This window comes from Abramis brama (assembly GCF_963993115.1).
Source record: "Abramis brama genome assembly, chromosome: 6".
NCBI classification, from domain to species: domain Eukaryota; kingdom Metazoa; phylum Chordata; class Actinopteri; order Cypriniformes; family Leuciscidae; genus Abramis; species Abramis brama.
This window is the reverse complement of record NC_139968.1, coordinates 31,291,609-31,314,136: the sequence shown is the minus strand read 5'-3', so window position 1 is coordinate 31,314,136 and position 22,528 is coordinate 31,291,609. Positions and strand designations below refer to the sequence as shown.

At 35.2% G+C, this 22,528-nt stretch overlaps 2 protein-coding genes across 4 annotated transcripts in view; one reads left to right on the top strand and one right to left on the bottom strand.

Moving 5' to 3' along the window:
• LOC311085782 (elastase-1-like) overlaps positions 1–22,528 on the top strand; it is a 200,576-nt gene that overhangs the window by 54,338 nt on the left and 123,710 nt on the right. The gene's annotated exons all lie outside the window — the stretch shown is intronic.
• The window catches only part of LOC311085741 (uncharacterized protein), a 47,325-nt gene that overhangs the window by 7,524 nt on the left and 17,273 nt on the right, over positions 1–22,528 (bottom strand). For 2 of the 3 annotated variants that reach the window (XM_084118339.1, XM_084118340.1), the window contains exons 2-8: positions 15,493–15,813; positions 14,397–14,744; positions 13,841–13,966; positions 11,512–11,808; positions 7,901–8,209; positions 3,272–3,577; positions 1,075–1,374 (exon numbers count right to left, since the gene is read on the bottom strand). In XM_084118339.1, coding sequence (XP_083974465.1) covers positions 1,075–1,374; positions 3,272–3,577; positions 7,901–8,209; positions 11,512–11,808; positions 13,841–13,966; positions 14,397–14,744; positions 15,493–15,813 — 2,007 coding nt within the window. Of the gene's footprint in view, positions 1–1,074; positions 1,375–3,271; positions 3,578–7,900; positions 8,210–11,511; positions 11,809–13,840; positions 13,967–14,396; positions 14,745–15,492; positions 15,814–16,666; positions 16,776–22,528 lie in introns of those variants that run through there. The other variant, XM_084118341.1, reaches the window with a different exon arrangement.

Sequence of the window (22,528 nt, the reverse complement as noted above, 5' to 3'; positions counted from 1 at the left end):
ATTAAAACTGATTTTTGTATTTAAAATGTTATGTTGTAACATGTAAATGTTACCAAGAATTTCAGCATTAAAAGGTTGCAAAGGAAATGTGAAGATGACAGTCAGTGTCACACAATGTTATTCTTATTGCCTTAAAATTACTGACAAATGCCAGGTGTCTTCACTGAATGACTGAGAAATTCATAAATTAGACTTTGTGTTCCATAATATTTGGGGAAGCAGCATTTTGATGAGAAAATGTCATTCAAGCAATGTAATCATTTAAGACTATCAGCTTGTGAGTGTGAGGAACAAGTTAACACGAGCCCAGACCATTGCCATAATCAAACACAGAAGAATTGTGAATAATCTGAATATCATAAAACAAACATATCAAACAGATCTCGAGTAATTCAGTTAGATCAGAAATTAAATAAAACAGTATTTAAGATACTTAAGAATATAAGAAATCCAGAAATCACCAGTTAACAGTGACATGGAAATCAGTTAAACCATAAAACCTGTTGATCATCATCATCAGCTTCAGCGCATGCAGCTCAAACAGCAATGCACAACATTAATAACTAGGTTTGGGACTGTTATATTACACAATATTATAATGAGAACACTATTGTAATAAAACAATAGACATAAGATACTAAATGTTAAATTATAAAAAAAATGCACAAAAATTTCTGTGAGGGTTAAAACATTAAGCCAATGGAAAGTCCTCATAATGATAGTGCCACCACTGTGTGTGTGTGTGTGTGTGTGTGTGTGTGTGTGTGTGTGTGTGTGTGTGTGTGTGTGTGATTGTGTGTGTGTGTGTGTACATACAGTACGTGAGTCAAGAGAACTGGTAAAAATAAATTGCCAGTGACATGCAAATTAAACATGTAATAACTTTAATACTTCAGAACAAGTTCTAACATAAATACCATATTTCTTGCAAATACATAATTTCATATATTTTTTTAATGCTTTGCCTTCGATTGGAACTATTTTCATTGATAGAGCAAAAACACAAAGTGGATCATCACTTTTCACAAAGACATCATCTATATTTTAAAAATAAATTGAAAGAGAACGACTTACCAGGGACAGTAACAAAAAATGTCTTGTTTGTGGGTCCTCTGCTGCTGCTGATCTGTAGTTTATAAACTCCAGCATGTTCAAATATCATGTCTGTGATGATCAGAGATCCAGTCTTCTCATCCAGCCTCAGTCTGCCTCTGAATCTCTCATCATCATCATGTGTCTCTCCGGTCCCTCCTCTGATTTCAGCTATGAGAATGTCTTGATTTCCAAACCTCCACTGTATCTGATCATCTTTCTGTATTTCAGTTTCAGGGTTTAGGATCACATTCTTTCCCTGTTCCACTGTGATGTTCCTCTCTGCATTAGTGACAGCAGCACACAGAAACAGAGAAACACAAAGAAATGTTGCATTAGTGTGTGCATGTGAACATCAGAGTTTGAAATTACTACATAAAGATCATTCAGATAATGTTCTATCAGTTTGAAATGGAGAAAGACTCAAAACTTCACATTACTGTCTCTCAGTATCACTGTAATGTGTGTAGCAGGACCCTGAACCGACAGGTGACGTATCCTGACTTCTTTACACATGAGTTTATTATTTAAATGGTCACTTTGTGCAGGTCAGATGAACTGATTTACTAATATATGATCTAGTGTTTGGGACCCTATTTGAGATGTTCAGCGGTTCATCTAAAAACTAACATCACACTCGTAACACTCCCTCAGTAAGTTGGCTAGCGATGGAGCAGCTAAAATAGTTTTTTTTTTTTATTATTGATATAATATTGGAATAAATGTTATAGTAATGTGTGATGTTTGGGGATGCTGCACACTTCAGAGTGACCGAGCAGTGCTCTGTTCTGTGTCTATATACTTCGCATATTCATGTGAAGCTGTTTCTCATGATGCCGCTTCTGGACAGTATACTTTATATCCTAATTACGGTTGTCTTACAGTTCACTTTTTTCACATTCAAGTAATTTCAAGCATTTTTAATTACTTTTAATAATTATACAAATGAAATCATTTTATAATGTAAATCAACATTTATTTTTCTGGTGAACAAACAGCTTTTCACCAGATATGGAATGAGGAACGTGAGCCCCATTTCCATCTGGTTTTAAGATGAGCTAAATCATCTGGCTCACTAAAAAGAGATGGAAAGTTTGAATCACTTTGGTCTGCTTTCACACAACACATCCCAAACCACATCCCATAATGATCATGTGTTTGACGGAGATTCACTGAGGGCGGAGATGCATTCAGGCCGGACAGCATTTCCATTACAATGCGATGTGGTCACATGCACTTTAACTACCGGCATATGGGATATCAGATATCCGATCACAAAGCGTTTTAGATCGGTGTCCACCAGTATTCAGCACAGAACACTTAAGGTGGATGTTAATACCAGGTGTCAAATGGGTTATAAAGAACTACTGTCAAATGACACTCTGAAATGCTGATTCCTTCAGAAACAAAACAAATGCCTGTCTTCACGAGTGAGACATTAAATTATTCATTCAACTGATTTGTTCCAAACACTGATTGATTCAGGAACAAAAAAGTAACTGTCTTTATGTATGAGACATTAAATAAATAACTGTAGATTCCTTCATAGACACTGATTCAGTCAGGAATGAAGCTACTGTCTGTTGCTTGGAGACGTCCAACTTCTGTGGCTTTGTTTTCATTGGTGGAGCAAAAACAGACAGTACTTCTTATTGAAAAGCAATATCACACTCGTAATTGTGCTGTTGATCTGATTATATGACCTTCATATGTCAACAGAAAATAAAATTAACTGACAAACACGCCTTGCTGACAGTTTTTAAAATGTAAAATCCTAATAGAGGGTATAAGGTATTATAAAAATAGGTAGAAAACACTGTTCAAGCATTCTGGAGCGTCGTAGTAAAAAACAAAAAATATTTCATGAGGTAATTCCTTCAGTGTGATCACTTCTCACTTCATTTGACAGCGGCAGTCAAGCATAGTTATCAAAACACAACAGTGGACATTAGCAGAGGGTTCACTTTCCCAAAACCCTTCAGTAATTCATGAGCCTTCAGTACACAAAATGCTTAGTTACATCACTGAAAGCATTGATAACTTGCAGTTAATTCAATAGGAGATTTTTAAACTTTAACCTTAGATTTCTTAAAAAGTGACAAACACAAATGATACTGATAATAATAATTACCATGCAAGAACTGTGATCAATATTACACTGACTGGAGGAGATACTCACCTCTGACAACAACTCTGAATGTCTTGCATGAAACCCCACTGTTGGATGTGATCTTCAGTTGATAATCTCCAGCATGTTTTATTTCAGTGTCTGTGATGGTCAGAGATCCAGTCGTCCTGTCCAGCTCCAGTCTGTCTCTGAATGTTCCACCAGAACCATCACCATATTTAGAGATGATTCCTCCTCTGATTTCAGCTATGTGGGGTCCTTTATCTCCAAATCTCCACTCTATGAGATCATCTCTCTGTATTTCAGTATCAGTCTTTAGCGTGACAGGATCTCCTTTAAACACTGACACTGTCTTCACTTCATGTCACAGAAGCACAAAGAAACAGATAAATTAGGAGATTATAAGGGGTGGCAGGGGGCAATAAACATAACATTTCTCAAGAACAATTTTTGAAGAGGACACAAATAATGCAGCCAAAATTGTACTTGTAAGGATGTGTGTACACAGAGGATTAATACCCTTACTAATATTAGTGTAGCATGGAGACATGGCATTATCCTTCTATTCAAAGTTTCTCTCTGGTTCAATGAAAAAGCTGACTCTTGAATGACATTATATACCATTTATTTATTGCAATGTTTTTGCAGTTGTTATCGCCATGTTTGTTATAGTGGATGACTTACTATACAACAAGCTACGGTATTAAACAAGCTACCAAACAAGCTAGGTAACGTTATATCGTTAACATAGCGAACTCATGGGAAAAAACATCACTCATCATCCTTTTTTTCGTCATGACTATTAATGTCTCCACATTGAAGTACGATGCATACGATTTTTTTTTACTAAGGATTCAACGCGTTTAATATGACATACATTTCCGGTACACGTCTATAGCGTATTACGTACACATGTATTATGTATCATCATAACATCCCCCGTTTAACATTGCGTTCAGACAACAAACAAGATTGGTTCTTTTTACAGCATAGAGCATATATCGTTGAATGCACGGCACTGCCTTGGCTTGTGGTTTGGGTTACAGTTTTGACATGTTCGTTACACATGTTCGTTCATTATCAGCTGCTGCTGCTAAGGCTTCGTACTTTTGCCCCTCTGCTAGTATATCAGCAATGGGGTGACCTTTAGCCTTGCTGTATATAGGCTGTTTCTTAAAGCATCGAAAGTAGTACTGGCAATGATAAGTTCGACTAAACATTTATTGAGCTCATCATCAGTGAATTGGCATTTCAGTGCTAAAGTTCTGGCTCTAGTCACAAAGTCATCGATGCTCTCATTTGGCTTTTGTCTATATTGCATGAGATGGAGCCTGTGAATTCTAAAGTTCACATTTAACTTTCGTTGTCCTTCAGAGAAATTCCACAAGGTGTCAGGCTTTCTCTTATCTGAATCACTGAGCCCACTTGCACTGAGACGATTTAATCCTTCATCTCCAATTCTTCTACATATTTTCCTATCTTATTTTTCTGCATCTGTTATTTCTTCATCTTCCAGGTACAGAATCATTATTTTGCTTAACCCTCTGTTTTTTTTGTATTTTTAGGGGATTTTTTATACTAAATTATATTTACACTGTATTTATAATCCATTTATTTTGTAAGAAAAATATTCATATTTAACATGTTACAAAGTAAAATTCTAGCTTCCGGCCAAACAAACATGCTTGCGTCTTAAGTACAACTTACGCAACTTAGCTTTCAATTGGCCAGAAGCTAGTTATTTTACTTTAAAAAGTTTTAAATATGGATATTTTACAAACGCATCGCTTCGCATCAGAAGGCCTTTATTAACCCCCTGAGACTCATGTGGAGCACTTTTATCATGGATACAGTAGATGCACTTTTTTTAAACTTTAAATTGATGGTTGCAATCCACTGCCATTATAAAGCTCGGAAGCGTCAGGGTGTTTATTAATATAACTCTGATTTGTCTGAAAGAAGAAAGTCATACACCTAGAATAAATCATGGGCTAATTTTCATTTTAAAGTGAACGACTCCTTTAAACTGTCGTAAATCTCGAATGCTTTAGCACAGGCTTAAGTTTGATCTCTTTTCAAAGATGACATATGGCAGATTATTGCTGAAGTGAAAAAAAAAAATGTTTGAAAAAGTGACCTTAAAGTAACAGAATTTTATGTGCATTGTTATGAAAATTGCACAAAAATACTATTTTCAATTTTTATATGAGATATATATTTTCAAAATCACATTTTACTCTAAAACTGCAAGAAAATCAAAGTCATAAATCTAAACAAGTTTGAACTTGATCTAAAAAAATAATCTTTCAGTAAAATTTTGTTTGGCTGCAGTACCAAAAAGTTTTTGTACTAGATAAAATTAATCTCCCATTCATTTCCAATGCGCTCATTTTTTACCGCGATTCTGAATGTCTCACTCAACGTCTTATTTTTTAATTCTGCTATTTATTCCATTCAATTTAAGGCGCAGACGAGACATAGCCGCTACGTAAATCACGTGTGGCAGTGAAAGCTGCAGTACTTAACTTTTGGCGCTCTAGCGGTTAATAAACAGAACTGCATGCGTCTTGCCGGAGCTACTTCTCTCTGTTTATATCTATGGCGAGTCACGCAGGCACTGGGCTACTCCACAGCGGTGTCGACCCGAAACAGTCTAAAATAGTCTGAATATAAACACTTCTTATAGGTGGACCGTAGTGATTCAGAATGAGACAAAAAGTTTTCCAGTTTGGAAAATAGATTCATGATTTACTTGCTCATTATATATATATTTTGTCCCTGAGTTCAATATGCGCAAAACCCCTTTTTCCTGAGCATGTTATTGGCCAAGGCTTTCCGTCCCAATATTAGCCACTTCTCATCTATTACAATCCTCTACAATACACAGTAGATGGCATCATAAAGCCTGTTTTTTTTTCATAGATGATTGCTTTTAAATATATTATATGGGGTTTAAACCATTTTGCCCAAATAGAAGAAAAAAAAAAAAAATCAGGTAGCCTACAGTGACAAGGCTACGCGTCATTCACGTGATTTTTGACAAAGGCTATTGCATTTTTATAGCTTATTGTTGGGGTTATTATTGTGTTTTATCTTTTATAATTTTAATAGGCCAAGGCTACACAGCACTGGTATACTAGACATGGTCACCAACTCGATCACGTCAACTGGTAAGAGACTGTTTCTGTAGATCATGTAAATAGAACAATAGAATAGAACAAAAAAATAGCCTACATATCTCTGATATCCGAAATCATACAACTATCTGCAAACACAAGAACTATTAGGCTATAAACACAAAACAGCCTACCTTTCTATAGTTCGTTTGTTTGTTTATTTATTTAGGACTTATTATTTGATTTTTTATTCAATTTTCGTAACAACAGGATAATAAACCATGATAAGCCGTGTTTTGTTTGTCACATGCTATTGTTTGGGTTTTAAGCATATTTTTATTCCAAATGTTTAGCAGATATTAGTTAGCCTATTGCACATTTAATTTATTTAGCCTATTGTTTAATTGCAGTTACGATGGTTTTATTAGTGTAATAGGACTTATTTATCAAGCATAATGCAAACAGTCCTGGCTCCGCACATCAGATGACTGTTTCATTTACATGTTGAATTAGGCTACCCTTCGTTTATTAATTGTAATTTTTATTGTGGTAGTTCTGTAACATATGGAGGACGAAACATGTAAAAGCAATAAATAAATAAATAAATACGCAAATTAATTAATGAATTAATAAAGTCCACAAAATTATAGAGAAATATAATATAAATAAATAAATGTGCAAATAAATACATAATTACCTAAATCCACATCTTCCTGAATAAATAAATGTATAAATAATGAAATGTGCAAGTTGATATTTATAATTAAATATATTAAAATAATGTTGGGGGAAACAAATGATGTTAAAGGAAATGCTAAACTGAAGGTTTATTTAATTATAAATTCTCTGCTAAATAATAATAATAATAATAATAATAATAAACTTTGCTCGCCTTTCTCTTTTGAGGTCTATAACGGTTTTAAGTATAATTCTGTTAACTGTCAGATCGCATGTCAATCAAACTTCAACGAAATTCTAAAACTAAACATTACAACTCTAAAATGAAACATTACAAATATTATATGTTACTTAAATTAGCCCGAATGTTTACAACTTCGTTCTTTTGTGTTGGTCACAAAACTTCTAGTGGTGAATAGTACATATATGCTAGAACAACGTTTTATAAGTTCTTTATAAGTACAGGTATCTGTGGATATGTTGACAAGAAACAATGGCAAACAAAAATGTTAATATGATCATTTGTGTAAATTAATATTTACTATTTGGAATAAAAAGCTATGCATAAGCAAGGTAAAAATCACTTAATTGCTAAAAAACACAATTGAAGATCAGTGGGAAAACAATAAAGACTGAATAAGTGTGTGGAATGTGCTGGAAACACCCTTGCAGCAAACGAAGACGTCACGTTCAGGCAGACGAACGAGTGATATGGCAGACGTAGACGAGACGTTCATTGAAATGAGTGCATGTTGCAAAGTCATATTAAAGAACCGATCGGAAAGCCATAGAATAAGGAAAACCTGAAATAAGCTCTTCACAACTACATCATCTACATTAAAATATTAAATTAAAAGAATAAAGATGTTAAATGTAAACTACTCACCACTGACAGAAACATTGAACTTCTTGTGTTTGATTTTACTGTCTTGGCTGATCTTTAGTTCATAAAGTCCAGTGTGTGTGTCTCTGGTGTTCATGATGGTCAGAGATCCAGTCTTCTTGTCCAGCTTCAGTCTGTCCAGGAATCTCTCATCAAGACCAGTGTCATATATAAAAACTCTCCGTCCTCTGATTTCAGCTATGAGAGACCCTTTATCTCCAAATCTCCACTCTATGAGATCATCTCTGTGTACTTCAGGAACATCAGTATTTAGAGTGACATCCTCTCCCCCCATCACTGACACTGTCTTCACTTCATGTCACAGAAACACAAAGAAACAGAGAAATGAAGAGAATATAAGTGAGTTTGCAGATGATGTCAGAAACACTGAGAAGATACTGTGTGATTCTTTACATCTACTGTAATAATCAGTTCATCACGTAGATGCCCTTTTAAACTAAATTATGAATAACAATTCACAATAAGGTTGCATGTGTTAATTTTAGTTACTGCCATAGTTAGCGTGAATAAACAGTTCTTCCCAGTGCATTTATTAATCTTTTAATAAATTTATCAAATTATAATATATCAATTTTTTCAAATGATACATTTTTAATATTAGTTCAGGTAGCCGTAACTGACAAAACCAAAAAAAGAAGAAAAAAAAAGAAAACTGATTTTCAACAGTAAGGTTGACAAGAAAAGAACCAAACCTTATACAATTGTTAATTTAGGTCTATAGTTCAATACTATAAACAGTTATTTAACATTGTAATAATATTTCTCAGTGTTACTATTTTTGATCAAATAAATGCAGCCTTGGTGAGAAGAGACTTCTTTCAAAAACATGAAAAAAGAAAACAAACAAACAAACAAACAAACAAACAAACAAACAAACAAACAAATAAACACATATATATACACACACACATATATATATATATATATATATACACATACATATATATATATATATATTGTACTGTATATATACACTACTGCTAAACACTACTGTTACTGTTTTTGATGTAATATTTATGTAATATTGTGACAAATTGTTACAATTTAAAATCACTGTTTAATTTATAAACTGTGTATTGTTAATTTCATTTAAAACTGTGTAATTTATTCTTGAGATCAAAGCTGTATTTTCAGCATCATTACTTCAGTCTTCAGTGTCACATGATCCTTCAGAAATCATTCTAATATGATGATTTGATGCTCAAGAAACATTTCTGATTATTATTAATGTTGGAAAGAGTTGTGCTGCTATTATTATTTAAACAGTGATGCATTTTTTTTCAGGATTCTTTTATAAATAGAAAGTTCAGAAGAACAGTTATTTCTCTATTGCTAAATATTCCTCGTATTTTGACGTGTACTGAATCACTTCACGTTTTCTCTTATAGTTTTGTTTCAGTGGTTTCCGATCAGTCCTCCACTAGTTTAGTTTAACTGATCAGTATCCTGTGCTCAAATAGCCCTCTGATTCCGTCTGTTGTGGTCAGTCGTTATCTTTGGTATATTAACAAAGCTGTCCTGTTTATGGTTTTTATCACTCATTTAGGATTGTCTGGTTTACCTTCATCTGGTTTGTTTTAATAAATGCTGTGATTAGATCTTTGCCGCTGCTCCATTCATTCTCCACTCCAGAACCACACCGTGAAAATTAAAAATGTATTTACTGTCACTTTTCATTAATTTAATGCATCCTCGCTGAATACAAGTATTATTATTTTTAAATCAAACTTTTGAATGGTGGTGGTGGCTATACAGACGATGAGGATCAATGGGGAGGCAACACGTCAAATCTGTCACTTGCTAATCCTAATTTGTTCAAAAAGTTAAAAGATCAACAGTTGAGTGCATCTTTCAAACAATTACATTTTCCTGTTCGTCAAACAGTAGAGCGTTGGCACTTGCAATACATACAACCGGCGTAGCGTCATAGAACGTCTCTGAAAAGGTTCACGCCCACTTTTAGGGGAAAACAAACCGGCGAGCGCCATACACAGTATCGGATTGAGGACGTGTACTAACCCTTACAAACATGTAATTTGTATTTAAACATTTTTTTTTTCACACAATAGGCTACCCCTATTATGTATTTGTATTTAATTACATTTTTCCACACAGTATTTTGTATTTTTATTTTATTTTAAATACATTTCCATGTATTTATGCCCATCTCTGCCTGCCATTATCATCAATATCTTGCTGTTATGGAAATATCATGAATTACGGATGATGCTATCGAAAGCTAAATCAGGCTAGTTGTATGGCTGGACAGAAAAGTGCACTCAGTAACGTTAGCTACTCTAAATATAAAGACATAATATTATACATTTAAAGATGTTTACTTCTTAAAACCGAAGTAAAATCATTCACTGGCTGGTGACTCGATGAGGTACGAGTAAATGTCCGGGTAAGACACTTCTGGCCACTGGGTGGGGTTGTTAGACCAATTTGACGCTGGTAGGGACATGTTTTTAAGTTGCCCAAATTAAGTTTATAAATGTATCGTTCACACTCTATGGAAGGCAGGGTGGACATATAATTACTCGACATATTTCATCTAAGTGATTTCTGAAGTTATACACGTCTGCCGGCTGTGTACGGACGTTGTTTTGTGCCGCTATTTTGTATTGAAGTCTATGGGAAGTCTGGTTTGTTTTCCCCTAAAAAGGGGCGGTTACGAAATTTACAGTTAAGTTCCCGGATGTGCCGGTTGTATGTATGCCAAGGTCATGGGTTCGTTTCCCAAGGAAAGCAAGAACTGAGAATATAAAAAATGTGTACCTTGAAATGCAATGTAAGTCGCTTTGGATAAATGTGTCTGCCAAATGCATTTAAAAGTAAATTTAGACTTTTATTCACAACACTGATCAACGCACATCAATCTGAGTGTATCATGTTCAGGTACACAGAAGCTCAAACATGCGTGACACGCGAGAATCAATGATGTTTAGGTTTCATAATATTTTCACTTGCGTTTAATTTTAAACAGCTGAATATTAATTAAATTTGCTTAAATGTATAAAGAGATTAGTTATATTAATTTTGGTATTAAAAATAATATAAATATAACTAATATGAATGTTAGAATAGTATTTAACATAAAGCTATATTTGTCAACATTAATTAGGAAACTTGACCTAAGAATATTATATCATTTATTTATCAAGTTCAATAATCATTTAGAAATATGTTTATACATGTCTAGCATATTAACATTACTTAATGCATTAAACTAAATATGAAATATAAAGGCAACTCCAAGGAAGCAAGAAGACATAACATGGTTTATGCAGATTTACAGTAACTTGCAGTTTGTATGTTTTTAGTGTCAGAGATGATCTGCTTCTGTGAACATTAAATACACCAGAAAACCATCATAGTTCTTGTGTTCTGTCTCTTCAATCAATACTGTCTAGAAACTGTTGTGCTGTTTGTGTGATCAATGGAGTGTGTTTAAATGGTTTATTAAAAAAGACTGAAATGATCTGAGGAAACTGATGGGAAGCTGAATTACGCCGTTGAGCTGAATTACCTTTAGAAAAACTGAAAGAATGAGGAAGAATATGACCATTATTACATTGACTGGAAAGACTCACCAGTGACAGAAATGTAGAATTCTTCATACAAGGTCCTTATGCCTCTTCTGATCAGTATTTTATAGAGTCCAGAGTCTTCAGTTCTGGTGTCTGTAATGGTGAAAGATCCAGTCTTCTTGTCCACCTCTAGTCTGTCTTTGAATCTCCCATCGGGAATGATCTCTTCTCTCCCTCCTTTGATTTCAGCTATGAGAGTGTCTTTATCTCCAGACGTCTCCATCAACTGTATCTGATCACCTTTGTTTATTTCAGTGACAGGGTTTAAAGTGAAAGATTTTCCCTCCATCACGGTCTCCGCTACACGTCACAGCACCACAGAAAGAGAGAAAAAGGAGATTATAAGTGAGTGAACTAAAGGACTGAGAGAATACTGTGTGATTCTTCATGTGCTTTCTAATAATCACTTTCATGAGGATAGTTCACCTAAAAATGTAAATTCTGTCATTAATTACTCACCCTCATGTAATTCTAAACCCATAACACAAAGGAAGATTACTATAGTGAAATATTTGAGCTTTCTGTCCCTCCATTGACAGTCAAATACCACTTTCAAGCCCCAGAAAGGTAGTAAAGACATCATTAGTTATCCATGTGACTCCAGTGGTTTAACCTCAACATAAAAAAATAAAAATAAAAATTTTTTTACCAACGCACGTTCACAAGAGCATCACAACGCAAACATGTTGTGTTGACATGAGAACAGACTTTGTAGCATGAATACACATTACAGACGTGTATCATATTGCTTCAGAAAATTTAGGTTAAACCACTGGAGTCAATGTTTGCAATGCCATAAAGGTGGGAAAATTATGACAGAATTTATATTTTAGAATAAACGTTCCTTTTATAAGAATAAATAACACTAATTTGCTTGGTTTTCAGTTCTGAGTTTCTGATTAATATTCTATGGCCAGGTTTCACAGACAGGGGTTAGATTAAGCCAGGATTAGGCCTTAGTTCAATTAGGTTAAGTAGCTTTTATAAATGCGCCTAAGAAAAAAAAAAAAACATTACTGGTGTGAAATCTTGAGATAAAACAATGGCACTGACATAAGATATCTCAGTGCAAGTTGCTTTCAGTTAAACCCACTCAAACATGCATTTTAGTCTGTGACAAGACTTAAAAATAGCAAGACTATGTTTAAATGAATAAGGTGAATGAAGCCACACACAATGACACAAACACAAATACAGCTGTGAGGCGGCTATGAAGAGATCTGGCAGTCCAGATAAAACTCAATATGACAGAAAAAGGACAGCAGGACTTTTTTTAATGCCAGTTTCTGATAAATTTCCCAACCTTAATATCAGAAGAACAAAAGTACATAAATAAATGTAGGACTGAGCGAATATGGGTAGAACTCTTTACTGCCCTAGTACTTCAGAAATCCTTTTAAAAGTAGACGTGAATTAAACATGGCTCAATGGCCTTCATCATCACAGTATGCTAATGCATATCAGTGCAAGGGTTTCATCAATATGCTGATTGAGGACTGTTGGGACACTCCAGGCACAGGATGGGTTTGTCGGGAGAGACAGAGTCGTTTGCACCTCAATGACACGTCTGTACCATTCGCTTCACAGGACATATGCTTTCAGCTACATACTGTTTATTTACTAATGTGTTCTAATATGTAACTATGCCTCTTACTACATGAAAGGCTTTTACAGCCTCTTCTGCACAGCATTACATTATTTGTTACAACTAAGTTTTCTATACAGTATGTTGTTCTATTCTATCGTCTATTTAAACGTGTGGCTTAATAAATAATTTTGCCTGCTTTAAAGGCTTTAAGAATCTTTCCTTTTACACTGAAATGTTGAAAGCTAAAGTGATTATAACTTTCGTTATCTAACCGTTCAGGTTAAATCCTACACTTTCCTATCAGTTCTAAGTAAGACCTTTACCTTTAAAGAATATGAGGTCAAAGAATAACAACTTTAATGGAGTCAGATTCATCATTTTGGAGTCAGATATATAACTGAATTATGCACGTCATCCTTCATCCGTCAACTTCTTTTTGTTTCTGATTGTTGGTTCAAAATAACAGCGTAAGCTTCCAGCCTTACACAAACAGATATAATCAAAAACTGATCTTAAATTCACCATTTTAAACAGACAGAGATTCAGTAATTAGTTTATTAATGTAATTCAGCTCATTACTGGACAATCACACACTTCATTAATTATTGCACCAAATCAATCACAAGTAGAGCTGGTAAAAAGTATAAATATTGACTGTAAAAAAATCATATTATACATTTCAACTCTACTGTAATACAATAAAATAAATATTTTTTCTATTGCTGTATTAAGTGTAATACTTACTTGTTTGTTTTTGTCGTTTAGGGATCTTGAGGAGATAAACAACTAAAGCTGCAACTGCAAACCCCAGCAGCAGCAGAACAACAACAATCCCTGCTTTAGCACCTGAAGACAGAGGTGGTTCTGGTTCTGTAATAATAAAGACAGACATTAGTGTGAGTGTGTCTGATCTATAACACACATTAAAAACATCAGCACTTGATGACACTTAGATATGGTAAGTAGATATTAATGTTTATGACTGTGATAATTACATATAAACATTAAAAACAGTGATGAAGATTAAACAATTCAAAATGTTAATATTGCTATTGTAAGCCTGACAACAGTCAGTATTTATCACAGATCTGTTCCCAGGTGTCAGTAATGTAATACAAAGCCAAGCTCTTTTAGATAATAAAAGGTTTGGGGAAGAAGTTATGAACTCTGAATGTTACAGTATTGGTTTGTTTTAAAGGAGAGTTTGGTTCCTCGTGATTTGAGTCCTTTAATGTCGTATCATCTGAATTATTAGACAACTGATAAATAATCATTAATTCATAAGACTTGAGTTACTCACCACTGATAATAACACTGAATCTCTTGTATAACGTCTGTTTGTTGCTGCTGATCTTCACTGTATAAACCTCAGAGTCTGTGGTTCTGCTGTTTGTGATGGTCAGAGATCCAGTCTTCTCATCCAGCTTCAGTCTGTCTCTGAATCTCTCATCAGTATCTTCATATAATTTTGAGCTCTTTGCCTCTATATCATGTTTAGCTATGAGTTTTCCTTCATCTCCAAACCTCCACACCATCAGCTCATCTCCATGTGGTAGAGTAACATCAGTCTGAAGAGTGACAGATTCTCCCTCCATCACTGACACACTCTTCATTTCAGCTTTGCCAGCATCAATCACTGATGGAGACTCTAAAAGAAAAATATTTACATACAGAAATTAAACATACTGAACACCATTACTGGCACTAGAATATCAAGTTTAACAGTTGATTAGTTATCTTATAGTTAATGCACAATCTATATGCAGATAGATAAAAGTAATCAGTTTAACATGTGCAACCGTTGACTAAAATCTGGTTGACTAATTTGATTGGCCACGAGGCATCTTATTTCATACACAACACAGGAACATTTCATTGTTTGTATCAATTCAGAATTCTACAGAATGACTGATTCTGCTTTGACTTGTTTTGGAGCTTTTGGAGGAGTTATCTAATAATATCTGGATAAATTGTGTAATGTAAGGCAATGTATGTATGAGGCGTCTTATTTCATATCACAACACATGAACATTTCACTGTTAGTATCACCAGCACATTCCCAATTCTATACATCAATTGATTCTTTACTTGTGGAATGAAAATAAAAAAAATTCTGGCCATATTGTGTGTGAAATGTGTGAAAATCTAAAATAAATAAATAAAATCACGCTCAATGTCATGCCGTCATGTGATCACCTGCAGCCCAACCACAGTCATGATGATATTCAGAACATTACTGTGATATTGTGCACTAGTGCTGAACACAGTATAAATACATTTGGTGGCTTCACTGAATGTCAATTTAATTACTAAAAAAACAAGAAACTTTAAAAGAACTCGAAAACAAAAGATATTAAAACATAACTATAAGATAACTATTATATATATATCCTTACCATAGACAGAAACCCTGAATGTAAAACGTGAGGTCCCAGAGTTGCGGATGATCTGGAGTTTATAAAGTCCAGAGTGTTTGGTTCTCATGTTCTTGATGGTCAGAGATCCAGTCTGATCCAGCTGCAGTCTGTCTCTGAATATCTCAGTGTGACTGGGATATGAGATATCCCCTCCATCAATTTGAGCGATAGTGGGATCTCCAAACCTCCACAGAATCACATTTATTGACTGTATTTCAGTAAGATCAGTGTTTAGAGTGACAGATTCTCCCTCCATCACTGGCACTGACTTCTCTTCATCTGCATCAACACCAAACACTCCTGCAGAACAAACAGAAAAGTCTCTCAGAGATTAAACTCATAATACTGCTGAGGGCTGTTTCATAAAAGATGATAAGAAAAACGGGGATTAAACTCCAACACCTGACTTGAATTAACCTAATAAATAAGTCAGGGCTAAAGTGGCTTCATAAAAGGTCATTGAAGTTCATCATGTGCACACGTTTCTTAAGCAGCTCTAGAGATCGATCATGGATCAAATCGATCCACCACAGCAATAACCATATTTTGTGCTGTTTTATGTGTTTGAGACATGGAGTTTTTCTAAGTTGTAACAAATTAGCTCAAAAGATATATATAATTAATTTTAAGGGATTATAATTAATTATAAATATTTGAATTTTTTTTTTAGAATTGACTGTAGCAGAATTAATAGTACAATTATTTAATGAGTTCATCCAATGAACAGAAAGCATAATCAATTATAAATTCTGGGAAATAAATTATCTTCATGGCCAAGAAAGAATAACCTTTTCCAACTAAAGTGAATAAAGTACTAGCAGGGTAATAGCATAGGTATAGCTAGATCAAGATGTTTAAGTAACTTCAATATTTTTGTGAGTGGCAAACAGAGACAATAAAGCGTGGATATAATGTTTTTATAAATGAAACTACGGTTGGCTACACACACACACACAACTAAACTAAGCAAAGATTGTATACAAAATCAAGAAAGTAAAGAAAAATGAAGAAAGGGAGAGAGAAGAAAAGAGAATGGCAAGATTACAGTCAGTTACGGTAACCACAACCTACAAAAAACATCAGAGGATCAGGGTCACCTTAAAGGGGCACAATAACTTAGAAACGCATCTATCTGCTGTGAACAGGTACTTGCATTGACTTAGGTTGCTGAACAAGTCCAGATGCAGGAGGTTCTTGATGATTTTGCCAGGAGTGTGCTTCGTTTGGGTTCTTGGGGTGGTCCACGTTGAATCCAAAGAAGTTAACTTGAAGATGAAGTTGCCGGAAGAAGACAGGAGAATGTTGTCTCAAAGAGATTGAGCAAAGATCTGAACTAATCAGACACTCTTAAAGGTCATATCAGTCACACCCATTTGGTGAGGTGACCAATCAAAGATGACCAGGAGAAAGTCTTTGCTCCATCTTATCTCCATTTGCATGTTCATGGTGGCATGGAGAATTTGTGCAGTCTTTACACAAAAATATTATGATGCAATTTATCATAACCTATTGTACAACATTGATTATAAAATCAAAAGATGGGGTTTGAAGACAGTGTATAGCAGTGATATACATCATCTTTGGATATCAACATTTGAAGTTACTCTATAACTAAAGAATCATAACTAGGCTAATAAAACATAGGGACACGCATAAAACACAGGAGAAATACTATAAACATTTGGGAAAGTTTGTGGTTAAGAATGAGTCAATGTCCTTGTGTGTTGGAAGTTTATCTCTATAGTCTTTGACCAAATGGCTAGTGTCATCTGGTTTGCTGTGCTGTCTTTTGAGGGTTGCAGACACAGTCTCTTGCTGAGATCGTTCAGGAGAGCAGAGGTGATAACAGTCTCTGAAGAGAACTGGTTTGAGGGCCGATGACAACAGGGGAGAGGTGGAAGGTTTTATGATATCTAGAGTATTTTGATTAAGTCTATTCATTACATAGTGCATAACTTGCATTTCACAGGTATATTATCCATCTGTAAATGTTAGAAAGTCATGCAAATATGTCCATTGTGCTGCTAAACTTCACAGTGAATGTGCGCTGCTGCGCGCCAATTAGGAGCGCAATAGTTCTGACTAAAATATACATTTTGCTTGGAAAATTAATATGAGATATTTTATAACACCCGAAAGATAACCGAAATAACTATAATAATTTATATTTAGGATGTTGGATAAGTTGCGGTGAACTTATAGCTCATTACACTCATATATTTTATACTTGTAAAATAATAATAAAAACATTTAAAAGAAGTAATTCAGGGAAGACATTTTTATGAAACTAAATATAATAAAGATACAAAATATAGGTTTGGATATAGGATGCTACTTCATAAAGAGGAGTTATACTTAATTAGAATACTTAGAATACATTTTTCATATGTAAAAGTGTCTAACTTCTTTATTGGTTATTGTTCTAATTATGTATTTTTTACGTGTTGGTGGGTATTATCATAAAAGGAAAGAAAAAGAAAGAAAAAAAGTAGAAGGAAAAATAAGGAATAATAATTGGGGGAAAATATTACGTCTTTAAAGAAAATGTCCATTTGTATAATTTTGTTAAATGTGTTTGAATTGAAAGACATAATAAAGATGATAGAATATTAAGAATAATAAAGAATATTTAGAATTTTAAACCTACAAGTTTTTTTAGTTATTTTTATTTATTTAATGATAGCACTAACTGGAAAGGGGCTATTGTAATGTGGTAAATCAAATGTTATTATAGGTGTGCTATCTAGGCCAGTGGTTCTCAACTCCAGTCCTCGGGACCCGCTGCTCTGCACATTTTGTATGTCTCCCTTATTTAACACACCTGAATCAGATCATCAGCTCGTTAGGAGAGACTCCATGAACTGAACTGAGTGTGTCAGATAAGAGAGACATACAAAATGTGCAGAGCAAGGGGTCCTGAGGACTGGAGTTGAGAACCACTGATCTAGGCCAATCATTAAGCTCAGATTCACCTTACCAGTTCAAATTTAGTTTGTGCTTTTTTTATTACTTTTTAATTTTGTGATTTTAACTTCTGCTTTAAAAAGCTTTTTTTTAATTATTTTTTTTATTTGTAAGATTTTAAGTTCCTCTAATAATCATAAAAATGTACTACATCTGGCAAACAAAACCAGACAGAAATGTATTCATACATTTTTAAAACAGTCTAATTAAATCTTGGGCACAAAACATTCAGCCAGTAAGAAAAGAAAACGTGTAGGATTTATGTTTATGTTATGTAGCCTTATTTAAGTTGATTTTATGTATACTGTATATTTATTTTTGTACTGATAGTGGTTAATAAAGTCAAATACCGGTAATAGTATGAGAGAGAGTCAGTGGTAATATCTTTGTGTTCCTGGGAATCAGTGTTAGAGGAACAACTCTAGATATAGCCTGATATAGCCTGACAGATATAGCCTGACAGTTAGCCTGCCCTGGACCAGGTGAGTTTCCCCAGCATAAATTGCCAGAGTAACGGAGTTTGAACTATTTTAAGTTTGCTTTATGAAACAGAATCCACTGACAATAAGTCTGACTAACCAAAATAAGCCTGGCTTGTATTCTAATCTTGATTTATGGAACAGTCTTGTCTTATAAACACAATTTGACTTATTAAATGGCCCCTTTTATGCTCGGTTACAGGTAATTTGGTTATGGGGTCTACTAGAATAGGCCGTAGGCTAATCATGTTAGTTTCTACCGGGTGTCTGTTAGATCACAACACTGGAGTAGAGAGCACTATAACCTACAGTAATTGTTCTTCATGTGCACAGTAACTGAATTTTAAAACTGTTCAAAGAAAAGGCTCAATAAACTATTGCATAGATAGATACTGTATAATACACTACGCATCAGTATGTCTTTCCTTTTTGCTTTTGAACTTTTCAACGCGAACTCGAAGCGCTGCGTGCTGTGACTCTACGTTGCTTCAAGCTCATCGAGCACGGGATGCACATAAACGCTTTGTGCCGCAATGTATTGGAGCCTTTCATATTATAATACTTTTGGGAAATGAAAGATTATTAATAGCTTTTCTTGTTCTGTCCTATCTATCATATGTTGCTGCCTATACATTTAAAAGATGTCTTAATTTTATAGTAGCCTATATATATATATATATATATATATATATATATATATATATATATATATATATATATAGGCTAGCCTATACATATATATAGGCTAGCCTATACTTGTTTTTCATGAATGTATTTTACAACAATACGAAGAGCAATGTGTAACGTTTTACCAGATTTTGTGCAACACTTATTGTCTCTTATTTGTTCCCCATTAAATAAAAAAAAAATTTCACTAAATGTTCAGATTTTATACAATTATTGTGCACTCGTGATTTTTCTAGAGTAACTTTTACTGCTGAATTATCTACTAATCTAGTAAATACCGTAAAACTTCAAATAATAGCCCGGGCTTCTATTTACCCAAATCGCCGAACTGCACCGGCTTGTATTTGAGACAGGCGTCTATAAGAGACAGGCCTTTAATTTAGTGTTGAGATGTCAAGCATGACAGTAGGAGGTTACCACATTATATTATGTTTTATTTATAATTAATTCGAATGTGTTTAACAAATCATTTAATGTAAGAAATGTCTTTGGCTATTGGCAGCATGAAAAAAAAAACATAAAAAACGAAACGATGTGACAGCAATGGGTAGAACAAAAGTTACCGCTAAAATCCATCGAGCATATAACTTGTTGCCCGAAACACATCAACAAGAAAGAATGAAGGCTACCCTGTAAAACAACTGCAATCATGTGATAGAAAATTACTCTATACACTATCATCATCCCCGCGATCCTCAATTACAAGTTCATTGGCGAATTCCTCCTCCACGTCGCTCTCCTCCACTTCTCCCTCTCCAGCCTCCGCTAACTCTGCCTGCCTTGCTTGCACTAACAGCTCCCGCCCAGATGCGCACGGCTCTCCCTCTTTGAAACAATGGATAAGGTGATCCTCGCTTCCATCAGAAGCTACTCAGGCCACATACCCAAGTATAACATCCCGAAGTTAATGAAATATATTATCTCCTCTTTCTCCCTCACACACACACACACACACACACACACACACACACACACACACACACACACACACACACACACACACACACACACACACACACACACACACACACACACACACACACACACACACACACACACACACACACACACACACACACACACACACACACACACACCGGTAGTGATGAGTCGTTCATGAATGGTTGCGTCTGTCACGTGAAATCTAATCAAAACATAGAACAGACTGAAGGATTAAAATTTAAGAATCTGCTGATCCTATTTCCCTACATAACATCACTTAAAAAACTAAGGTGAACTATACTGTATTGGGCATTCAAGGTGAACATGAGGGCATCCATTTACTGATTAGATTTAACAGTTTCCTTTGAAGGGGCTTTGTTAGTCTTTGATCTTTCTACTAAGAGTTGAACTACACTCACCTAAAGGATTATTAGGAACACCATACTAATACTGTTTGACCCCCTTCGCCTTCAGAACTGCCTTAATTCTACGTGGCATTGATTCAACAAGGTGCTGAAAGCATTCTTTAGAAATGTTGGCCCATATTGATAGGATAGCATCTTGCAGTTGATGGAGATTTGTGGGATGCACATCCAGGGCACGAAGCTCCCCTTCCACCACATCCCAAAGATGCTCTATTGAGTTGAGATCTGGTGACTGTGGGGCCCATTTTAGTACAGTGAACTCATTGTCATGTTCAAGAAACCAATTTGAAATGATTCGAGCTTTGTGACATGGTGCATTAACCTGCTGGAAGTAGCCATCAGAGGATGGGTACATGGTGGTCATAAAGGGATGGACATGGTCAGAAACAATGCTCAGGTAGGCCGTGGCATTTAAACAATGCCCAATTGGCACTAAGGGGCCTAAAGTGTGCCAAGAAAACATCCCCCACACCATTACACCACCACCACCAGCCTGCACAGTGGTAACAAGGCATGATGGATCCATGTTCTCATTCTGTTTACGCCAAATTCTGACTCTACCACCTGAATGTCTCAACAGAAATCGAGACTCAGACCAGGCTAAATTTTTCCAGTCTTCAACTGTCCAATTTTGGTGAGCTTGTGCAAATTGTAGCCTCTTTTTCCTATTGTAGTGGAGATGAGTGGTACCCGGTGGGGTCTTCTGCTGTTGTAGCCCATCCACCTCAAGGTTGTGCGTGTTGTGGCTTCACAAATGCTTTGCTGCATACCTCGGTTGTAACGAGTGGTTATTTCAGTCAAAGTTGCTCTTCTATCAGCTTGAATCAGTCGGCCCATTCTCCTCTGACCTCTAGCATCAACAAGGCATTTTCGCCCACAGGACTGCCGCATACTGGATGTTTTTCCCTTTTCACACCATTCTTTGTAAACCCTAGAAATGGTTGTGCGTGAAAATCCCAGTAACTGAGCAGATTGTGAAATACTCAGACCGGCCCGTCTGGCACCAACAACCATGCCACGCTCAGAATGGCTTAAATCACCTTTCTTTCCCATTCTGACATTCAGTTTGGAGTTCAGGAGATTGTCTTGACCAGGACCACACCCCTAAATGCATTGAAGCAACTGCCATGTGATTGGTTGATTAGATAATTGCATTAATGAGAAATTGAACAGGTGTTCCTAATAATCCTTTAGGTGAGTGTATGTGTGAATGTTTACCTAGTCTTAGTTCTCGTGACCATGTGTTGTTTATACAATTTGGGGGGTACCATTATCTCAGTATGGGGTAATTGCCTCTATTGTCTTTAGATGATTAGATTCAGTAGTCATCTCTAAGGCTGTGTGTAAGTTCAGCACCTTTAAGGACAGCCCACTGAATGGCCTATAAGATACCATGTAAAGTTCCCTCAGTCAGATCATGTTGGAAGTTCTACAGCAACGTACAGCGGAGTTCTCAATAAAGAATAACTTCCGTTGAACGCGATCCCAACTGTCTCCCGGTTTGCTTCGAAGAAAGAA